Raw genomic sequence first — 10,834 nt, forward strand, 5'->3', positions numbered from 1 at the left:
GCAACTTCAGGCGCTTCTGCTACATTCTTTATTTTCTGGATCCGTTTATTGCGCCTAGAGCAACAAGTGAAATTTTACAGCCAGACCCTCAACGATCTGTAAGTGCGATCACTTCCTCCACCAGTGCAGCTAGACACTACGTCATCTACAAGTATGTCTCCACCGGTGCAGCTAGACCCTCTACGTCATCTACATGTATGTCTCCACCGGTGCAGCTAGACCCTCTACGTCATCTACAATATGTCCTCCACCGGTGCAGCTAGACCCTCTACGTCATCTACAAGTATGTCCTCCACCAGTGCAGCTAGACACTCTACGTCATCTACAAGTATGTCCTCCACCGGTGCAGCTAGACCCTCTACGTCATCTACAAGTATGTCCTCCACCGGTGCAGCTAGACACTCTACGTCATCTACAAGTATGTCCTCTCACGGTGCAGCTAGACACTCTACGTCATCTACAATATGTCCTCTACGGTGCAGCTAGACCCTCTATGTCATCTACAATGTTGTCCTCCACCGGTGCAGCTAGACCCTCTACGTCATCTACAAGTAGTCCTCCACCGGTGCAGCTAGACACTCTACGTCATCTACAAATATGTCCTCCTACCGGTGCAGTCTAGACCTCTATTGTCATCTACAAAGTATGTCCTCTCACTGGTGCAAGCTAGACCCTCTATGTCATCTACAAATATGTCCTCCACCGGTGCAGCTAGACACTCTACGTCATCTACAAGTATGTCCTCCACCGGTGCAGCTAGACTCTACGTCATCTACAAGTATGTCCTCTACCGGTGCAGCTAGACCCTCTACGTGTCATCTACAACTATGTCCTCCACCGGAGCAGTGTGACCCTCTATGTCATCTACAAGTATGTCCTCCACCGGTGCAGCTAGACACTCTACAGTCATCTACAAATATGTCCTCTACCGGTGCAGCTAGACCACTCTACTGTCATCTACAAATATGTCCTCTACCGGTGCAGTGTGACCCTCTACTGTCATCTACAAAGTATTCCTCCACCAGTGCAGCTAGACACTCTACGTCATCTACAAGTTATGTCCTCCACCGGTGCAGTGAACCCTCTACGTCACTACAAATATGTCCTCCACCGGTGCATGCTAGACCCTCTACGTCATCTACAAATATGTCCTCCACCGTGCAGCTAGACATCTACGTCATCTGTACAAGTATGTCCTCTACCGGTGCAGCTAGACACTCTACGTCATCTACAAGTATGTCCTCCACCAGTGCAGCTAGACACTCTACGTCATCTACAAGTATGTCCTCCACCGGTGCAGTGTAACCCTCTACGTCATCTACAAGTTTGTCCTCCCCACCGGTGCAGTGTAAACCCTCTACGTCATCTACAAGTATGTCCTCCACCGGTACAGTGTGACCCTCTACGTCATCTACAAATATGTCCTCTACCGGTGCAGTGTAACCTCTCTACGTCATCTACAAGTATGTCCTCCACCAGTGCAGCTAGACCCTCTACGTCATCTACAAGTATGTCCTCCACCGGTGCAGCGAGACCTCTACGTCATCTACAAGTATGTCCTCCACCGTGGCAGCTAGACACTCTACGTCATCTACAAATATGTCCTCTACCCGGTGCAGTGGACCCTCTACTCATCTTCAAGTATGCCTCCACCGGTGCAGCTAGACACTCTACTCATCTACAAGTATGTCCTCCACCGGTGCAGCTAGACACTCTACGTCATCTAACAAATATGTCTTCTACCGGTGCAGCTAGACACTCTACGTCATCTACAAATATGTCCCTACCGGTGCGCTAGGACACTCTACGTCATCTACAAATATGTCCTCTACCGGTGCAGCTAGACACTCTACGTCATCTACAAATATGTCCTCTACCGCGTGCAGCTAGACACTCTACGTCATCTACAAATATGTCCTCTACCGTGTGGGCCAGCTTAACCTCTACGTCATCTACAAATATGTTCACTCACCGGTGCAGTGCTAGACACTCTACGTCATCTACAAGTATGTCCTCCACTGGTGCAGCTAGACCCTCTATGTCATCTACAAGTATGTCCCACTGGTGCAGCTAGACCCTCTACGTCATTCAAGTATGTCCTCCACTGGTGCAGCTAAACACTCTACGTCATCTTCAAGTATGTCTACCACCGGTGCAGCTAGACACTCTACGTCATCTTCAAGTATGTCCTCCACTGGTGCAGCTAAACACTCTACGTCATCTTCAAGTATTCCTCCACTGGTGCATGCTAGACCCTGTACGTCATCTTCAAGTATGTCCTCCACTGGTGCAGCTAAACACTCTACGTCATCTACAAATATGTCCTCCACCGGGCAGCTGAACCCTCTACGACGTCTACGTCATCCGCAAGTTGACCATCACCGGTGCAGCCATGCAGACACTGGAATGAGAGACCTCTGGACCAGGGACCTGGTGAGATTATTATGCACCGCTCACCGAAGTGGACCACTGAGGACTCAAAACGGGTTGTGGCCGTGGAGAAACACGTGCAGAAAAACGAAGAGGAACAACTCACACCAGGCGTCATTGGAGTACCAGCCCCCAGATCCACTCAACTAATTTCAGCAGAGGCTCTTCCAAGCTGTCGAGAGGAAAGCAGCCCAACCTGATGCTCACAGGAAGGAGGAGGAAGAGACCCTCTTTGCATGTGCCTGGTTCTAACCCTGAAGAGCGCCTCGGCAAGAAAAGCAGCAGCCCAGTTAAGCTTCAAGTTCAATGGTTCTTTTTTAATCCCACAACAGTGTCATGTTTTGTCTTTGATCATGTCTTGTTCCCTGTGCTTCCCTCTGCTGGTCTTATTAGGTTCTTTCCCTCTTTCTCTCCTCTCTCTCCTCCTCCTCCTCTCTCCCTCTCCCGCTCTCTCTCTCTATCGTTCCGTTCCTGCTCCCAGCTGTTTCTCATTCTCCTAACGACCTCATTTACTCTTTCACACCTGTCCCCTATTTTGCCCTCTGATTAGAGTCCCTATTTCTCCCTCTGTTTTCCGCTTCTGTCCTTGTCGGATTCTTGTTTGATGTTTGCTGTCCTGTGTCCTTGTTTCCGCCCTGTCGTGTCTTTGCCCCTTCAGATGCTGCGTGTGAGCAGGTGTCTATGTCAGCTACGGCCAGTGCCTTCCTGAAGCGACCTGCAGTCTGTGTCGCGTCTCCAGTCGTTCCTCTCTATTGACGAGAGGATTTCAGTTTCTCGTTTTGGATTTACCATTGATAATATCCAGGAGAATCATTATTTGTTTAATACTGGAATAAAGACTCTGTTACTATTACGTCGCTTTTGGGTCCTCATTCCACCAGCATACAGAAGAATCCGACCAAGATGGACCAGCGACTATGATTCTCTCAACACTGCCGTCGAGTTCCAGGGAGCAATGCTCGGCAGACTACGAGCAGGGAATGCGTTTGGCTGCTCGTCATGCCGTTGAGACCCTGGCCGCTCAGGTCTCGATCTCTCTGGCAGTTTTCAGAGTCTTCGTCTCGTGCCACCAGCTACTTCCTGGTCTTCCGGAGTCTTCCTGACCCAGACCTCTCCTCCGCCCCTCGCTCTGATACCTGTCCCTGAGTCCTCTCCATTCCCTCCTACAGTCTTCTTCTACATAGTAATGAGTACATAAGCCAAACCATCACCTAGCAGAACTATAGTTATTAGATAGCGAACATGGACATGTCACCTACTGTACACACAGACACACTTATCTGACCAAATGATCAGAAGAATCAAAAAATAATTTCTATTACTATTTCTCTAACACACGGATATTTGGCCAAATTACCAGGGGTAGTAACTAGCATAATTTCTATGACCATCTCTCTCCCACAAACACAAATTTCATTGGCTAGGTTAGCAAGCTAGTTAGCTAGCTAGCCACATCTAGAAGTGTATTGCCAAACTGACCTGGAAATCCAACTATCGTGGACACTTATCTCCAAGCAGCATTTTTTGCGTTTATGTCCCTGTAGCTGTCAGCAGATCTGTAAAAAAACACGGTTTTGATGATACTGTGAAAATGATTCTCTCCTCCATGTGTCCAACAACCGCATGCGACCGTCTGCAACACGTGTGTAGATACCGGGATTCTGTCACGCGGGACTAGGTGGGTGCAGGAATCAGGCGCAGAGAGAGTTCCACTGGGGTATAGTGCTCTTTAATATGGCACACATAAAATATAAGCCCAACAAATACAGGGCGCGGACATATAACGTGACAACCCAAAAACCACAGGGTGTCAAGTGGAAGAAAGAAAATACACCTCAGCCTACAATGCACACACGTAACAAAATAGAGACAATCCCACACAAAACAAGGGCGGGTCTACCTACTAAATATAGGGAAGCTCATTAACCGAAAACAACAGAAACACAGGTGAAACTAATAAGACAAAACAAACAGACAAACGAAAAAAGGGATCGGTGGCGGCTAGTAGGACGGTGACGACGACCGCCGAGCACCGCCCGAACAGGCAGRGGAGCCAACTTCGGCGGAAGTCGTGACAGATTCAGTATAGTTGTGTAGCTGCTCAAAATGTTATGCAGCATTGATGCAATGACGCTGTCGGCGCAATCAAGGCTTTAGAGGGAACATTGCAGAGGAGTATGAAAATGTTAAATGACATTTAAAAGAAGACATTGGGTCTGCAGAAGAACAGAGGATTGCGTTAGGTCTTACCCAGATTTTCCATGTCAATTGTTTCTGACTACCAGATTTTCAAAGAAGCACATGAACCCAGCAAAGAACTGGGCACGTACTTTCTAGTATCGTCTATAACAATCTCTTTCACATTCAAAGTAAGACTGATTTAATGTCACTTTTATTCATACAAAACAAACAATTATAGAAATTATTATAATTATAGAAAGAAAAGTCTCACCCTTGGAAAGGGTTCTAGTATTGCTTCAAATAGCATTAGCTGAGGAAATGGTATGTTGGAGATAAAAAATAATAAAAAGTAACCTGGGTGTTTTTTCACACAAACTCGTCTTGTCCTGCTCAGGTTCCACACATTGAGCTGTAAAACTAAACAGATGTCTCTCACACTCCCTACATGGGGCTAAAATACTACAAACAAACATAAATAACAACAGCACATTAATTTGGCATTTTTACAAAACACAGCTTTATCCAGTGTCCGCTTTTCTATTCTGGGTTCTGAAAATGAAAACAATGACAACAATAACAGAAGGAGAACTTTCTGTGGCCGGAGAGAGAGGAGCAGACAGGAGAGAGGGAATGGAAAATGTGTGAGTTCTGTTTATCCCTGCATCAGGCTTCCCAAGAAGACTGGCTGGCTGTCCTTCATGTAGCATGTTCCGTGTTTTGTGTCCATGTTAAGTCTCCTCTCGGTCTGTGTTTGAGTGGAGATGCTGATGTGAGTACTATAGCAGGCAGACAAAGCAGTGTGTAGTCTCTATAGGGGATACTCTTCTCTGCAAAGTCTGTCTGTCTGTTGGTGAGAGAAGCAGAGGTGGTTAAGTTTCCTTGGTCACTGCCTGTGGTGAGAGCTGTAGCAGACAGACAAAGAGGTCTGTAGTACTGTTGGTATTTAGTAGGCAGACAAAAGGGTCTGTAGTCTTTCTCAACAGGGTCAGATAAATCAGAATCAGGAAGTGAAGTCCACCTCAGATGACATGTGCCATAGACTCTGCACAAACATACCTCTATGTACACAGTTGCCCTCTCAAACATCCCCCCCACCCCATGGGTCCCTAAGTGGTACGTTCCTCCCCATTAGCCTCCAGCTTGGTCCACCAAGATTGCTTTTCATCTTCACGAACTCAGGGGTGTTCTCCTGCTCCTCCTCATCCTTCTGCTGGTCCAACTCCAGCTAAACACAGACAGATAAGTGTGTTAGGTTAAATGTTAGTACAAGTACATTTTAGCTTGTAAACTTAACAAAAAAAGAAACGTCCCAATTTTCAGGACCCTGTCTTTCAAAGATAATTCGTAAAAATCCAAATAACTTCACAGATCTTCATTGTAAAGGGTTTAAGCACTGTTTCCCATGCGTGTTCAACGAACCATAAACAATTAATGAACATGCACCTGTGGAACGGTCGTTAAGACACTAACAGCTTACAGACGGTAGGCAAATAAGGTCATAGTTATGAAAACTTAGGACACTAAAGAGGCCTTTCTACTGACACCAAAAGAAAGATGCCCAGGGTCCCTACTCATCTGCGTGAACGTGCCTTAGGCATGCTGCAAGGAGGCATGAGGACTGCAGATGCAATTAATTGCAATGTCCGTACTGTGAGATGCCTAAGACAGCTCTACAGGGAGACAGGGCGGACAGCTGATCGTCCTCGCAGTGGCAGACCACGTGTAACAACAYCTACACAGGATCGGTACATCCGAACATCACACCTGCGGGACAAGTACAGGATGGCAACAACAACTGTCTGAGTTACACCAGGAAAGCACAATCCCTCCATCAATTCTCAGACTGTCCGCAATAGKCTGAGAGGCTGGACTGAGGGCTTGTAGGCCTGTTGTAAGGCAGGTCCTCACCAGACATCATATCGAAGTAAACATGGAGTCACATGATGATATGGTGTGTGCTCCTCCCAATACATTTTGGAAAACCATGTAGTTTATTAGGCTACACATTAAATAACTTATGATGAACAGTCATAGGGTGGTGAAAGTGCAGGGAAACCTTGATGCCGCTTTACAAAAAATATTGAGGGTCTTATTCTGGAGACATGATGATCGTGATGATCGATGCTTGACTGCCATTTGACAAATATAAATAAACTCTCTCTCTTAATAATCTCATCATGTACACTAGCATACCTGCACAGCCTTCCCGCACTGTATCTGTCTGCGAGCAGTTGGCTAGATCGTACCTGTCAAGACTAGAATAGCACATTTGCTATTTAACTCAACAGTTTTTGTGACAAAACTATCGGTAGAGTTGAAAATGGGAAATAAACACATTGAACTTCAGATATTTTTTTTCGGTACATGAAAAGTACATTTTGTGTGCAGTATGTCATCACACACACAATTACTATCCACAACAAGTCTGTTTGGTGGAACACCAGTGGTGGGAAAATGGCCATAATTTCTTTATGCAGATATTCATATGAAAATCTATCTCCAATAGGATGGAAACTTAGCTTATATAGCATAATCATAAATTGGATACTTTTCAAATAAAACAGATGGCTAGTATAGTCTCAAATATTACACAATTATGCATGCTACACCATGCCACTGCATTCAATGCCATCTGGTGGAGAAAATGTGTCAAGTCTGACTGTACAACTTCAACCTTTCTGACTCCACCTCCTCTGATAAACAAAATGAGGTGGAAACACCTAAGATACTGAAGTGAGAGTAAAATAAATTAAGTGAAGATTCCATTTAAATACAGGAGAGTTACGGGGAACATAATTTTTAAGCACGGTCACAGGTAAGGAAGTCATAGTATAATGAGTACAAGAAGCAATGGATACTCAGCTACTATCTAATCTTATACACATAATAAGAATGTTATCATTATCAGGAGGTAAGTTGATGCACAGTAACATAGTGGAGAGACTGTGCCATGGTAAACTAAATGATAACTCAACATTGATATGTACTGTAATGCAAAGCTGAATAACATGCTTGAATCATACATCTGATTTGTGTTTGCTGATTTTTGAGATGATTATTTCAGAGACAATATGAGCTTTAGAGAGGTAGGAAATAAGTCAGCTATTATCATATCACACAAACTGGTAGTCCAGGGCAAAGGGTGAATGTGACTGATGATGTGCAATCCTGTAAACTGCTTAATCAGAGTGTTACGGATACAAGTATTCTGTGTGTATCCTGTGTGTATTTCTTTCTCTCCTTCTCCCCTACTCACAGGTGACAATCATCATTCCCCAATCAGTCATCAATCAGTCGCTAATCGGAAGACACCTGCTCCTTTTCCCTTACCCAATCACAGTCCCTTTCCCTTGGTTTAAAAACCCTGTCAGTTGTGTTCTCTAGAGCTTAAGCCTCTCTGTCAATGCCATATGTCTGTAGATCCATTGTGTTGGTTTGCAACTACATGTCACTTTGTCCCCACATGTGAGTATTGGTTTTGTTATGGTGTTTGAGTGTTTCTTTTGATAGTGGGAAAAGGGGGTAACCAGACAGTTCGCCCATGGGCATACACTACCCGTAGGTAAACTTTGTTAGAATAGGGCGGACCACCCACTGTATTTTTGGTTAGTTAGCTGTTGGTGAAGTAGGCTAGTCTAACTTAGGGGTATTTTTGAATTCTTATTTCTTTCCTTGGGTCCAGCTCAGCCCCTTTTCCTGCCCCCCTTTACCGTGTGTTTAGAAATAAACCCTGAGTGTTTGACGGTAATTAAGTTTTGTCTAATTTCGTTCTCACCATTATTTGTCACTGTTATAATTTGCGTGAGTTGTGTTACGGATCCCATTACCACCCCCCTGGATTGTCGGGCCAAAGGGATTCGTAACACAGAGGATAGGATGAACTTGGATGACTTGCACTGTTAAGGTACACAACATTTTTTTCAAAAGGGTTCTTCGGTTGTCCCTATAGGAGAACCCTTTTTGGTGCTATGCAGAGCATTTGTGGAAAGGGTTTTACATGGAACTAAAAAGGGTTCTTGAAAGGGTTCTTATCGGGACAGCTGAAGAACACTTATGTTCTTTATATCACCTTTTTTCTAAGAGTGAATGGAAAAACCTTATAAAGGACAGTGTTAGCTACAGTAGTGTCTCAAAGGAGAACCAATAACATGCGACTTGACTTGATGTGGAACTTATTTGATGCAAACACTGAATGCCATTACAGAGCAATCTTGATTGACAGATTGGGCCCGGTCCAGCCCGGCAGCAGTAATTGGAAACAACAGTCTGGAGAACTGGAAAGTGATTGGTGCAGGAGGGTTTGGACAAGTCCACAAAGCCAGACATGTGAACTGGGGATTGGATGTGGCCATCGAGTTGCTACAATGTGGTGATGGGTAAATTGTCTATACTTTAAACACTTGATTGTATGTCAATTAAATGAGTTTTACATTCTATTATAAACTGAATTGTCTTTCATGATGTCAACCATTTAAGTTAAGACAATATTCCTGTGTTGCCCTCACTCTCTCTGTCCACCCCCTCCCGTGTCCTCTCCTTCCCACCCCTAACTTTATCCYAGCTCTAGCGCTTCCCTGCATAATGAGGCAGAAATGATGAGCAAGGGTGCAAGCCTCCATGTGATAAGGATTTTTGGAGTGTACAAGGATTGTCCCCGCACTTGCAGACCTTCCTTTCAGCAGGGTCTTGTGATGGAGTTCATGGAGAGGGGGACACTGGAATCCCTCCTGGACACCCTCTCTCTCTCCATCCACCTTGGCCCCACCCCCTTGCCTATCGCTTGGCCCACCAGATCGCTCTGGGGATAACTTCCTCCATTGCCTCATCCCACCCCTTCTGCATCAAGACCTAAAGCCCAATGTGCTGCTGGATGACAGCCTTAATGCCAAGGCAAGTTCCTGGTTCTGATTAGGCTTGAACTGGTGGGAACATGAGCATGAACTGAGGTTCAATAGCACTATTGCTTGTTGGAGTGTATTATTGAGGCAATATTATAATTATTATTATTGATATTACCATTCATTGATTAACTATTTCAACAAATATAGTTAGATGACATGAGTTATACTGCCAGTGATTGTAATGCATAAACCGAACATAAACTGAAGACTGTCTCTCTGTCTCTCTGTCTCTCTCTATCTCTCTAGCTTGCAGATTTTGGCCTGGCYAAGGTCTCCTACAGTGTTTACAAGATGAGCAAAGAGTTCCCTGTGAAGGCTGGGGGGACATCTAGTTACATGCCCCCTGAGGCTTTGGAAAATGTGTCATACAAACCCATTCGTGCCTTTGACATCTACAGGTACGTCACTAAATGCATCAAGAATAATCAATATGGACATATGACTTTACAATGACTCTTTCTATCTCTCTCTCACACATTCTCTTCTTCAGCTATGGTATACGTCTGTGGTCCATCAACACTGTTCAGTCAAAGCCATATCCCAGTGAGTAACACTTACAATGAATACCCTCTTCATGATGCATTATACTCACATTCATTGCACTTTGCAATGCATAATAATGTTACATTATACTGCACAACATAGACAATAATAACTGTTCATAAACATTACATCTAAAAGTACATTCATAGAGAAATATGACAGGACTGTTTAAGACTTTTTGGAGCATCTTACCTTTACTCTTCAATCTCTTCTAGATGTACATGCCAGAGAYTCCAGCAGGTTCTGTTGTCTCATCAAAGACAGAGGCCTACCCTGGAGGATGTGGACAAAGGGCARGTTGAGGGGCTAGGGGACCTGGTGGAGCTCATGGAGAAGTGCTGGGACCATGAGCCCTCTAAGAGACCCCCCTTCAAGGGTAAGAGTACAGGAGTGTAATTGGAATATTCATTTTTTTTATCACAGTGTAGCTATACTCATCAGTTAGGATTGTGTACATCTTCATTGTCATAACATAAGCATGTATGTCTTTATTTATGATGTTTACACACATCACTGATACGTGTCGTTTGGAAACTCTTCCTGTTTATTTTTCAGAATGCTTCCTTGTGACAAAAGAGTGTTTGAGAAGCACAAGGGGATACGCAATGCTGTCCATCAAGTACTTAAAAAACTGGTACAGAACAAGACACTAAAGCTACGTTCTAATATGTACACAGTGTACCACTCGGAATAAACCAATGTATTTGTCATGCATTTAAGTGGTAATGCTTGTGTGGGCATTGGAACATACCATACTAATAACTGTCTCCCCCTTAATT

At 44.5% G+C, this 10,834-nt stretch overlaps 1 protein-coding gene across 2 annotated transcripts in view; it reads left to right on the top strand.

Annotated features, from left to right (window-relative positions):
- LOC111952754 (receptor-interacting serine/threonine-protein kinase 3-like) overlaps nt 1–10,690 on the top strand; it is a 52,306-nt gene extending 41,616 nt beyond the window's left edge. Inside the window, exons 5-8 of one of the 2 annotated variants that reach the window (XM_070435042.1) lie at nt 9,783–9,910; nt 10,003–10,055; nt 10,271–10,431; nt 10,611–10,690. In XM_070435042.1, the coding sequence (XP_070291143.1) occupies nt 9,783–9,910; nt 10,003–10,055; nt 10,271–10,365 (276 nt within the window). In that variant the 3' untranslated portion in view covers nt 10,366–10,431; nt 10,611–10,690. The remainder of the gene's footprint in view (nt 1–9,782; nt 9,911–10,002; nt 10,056–10,270; nt 10,432–10,610) is intronic. The other variant, XM_070435041.1, reaches the window with a different exon arrangement.
- Nucleotides 10,691–10,834: the final 144 nt, after the last annotated feature.

This window comes from Salvelinus sp. IW2-2015, linkage group LG26 (genome assembly GCF_002910315.2).
Source record: "Salvelinus sp. IW2-2015 linkage group LG26, ASM291031v2, whole genome shotgun sequence".
Taxonomy (NCBI): Eukaryota; Metazoa; Chordata; class Actinopteri; order Salmoniformes; family Salmonidae; genus Salvelinus; species Salvelinus sp. IW2-2015.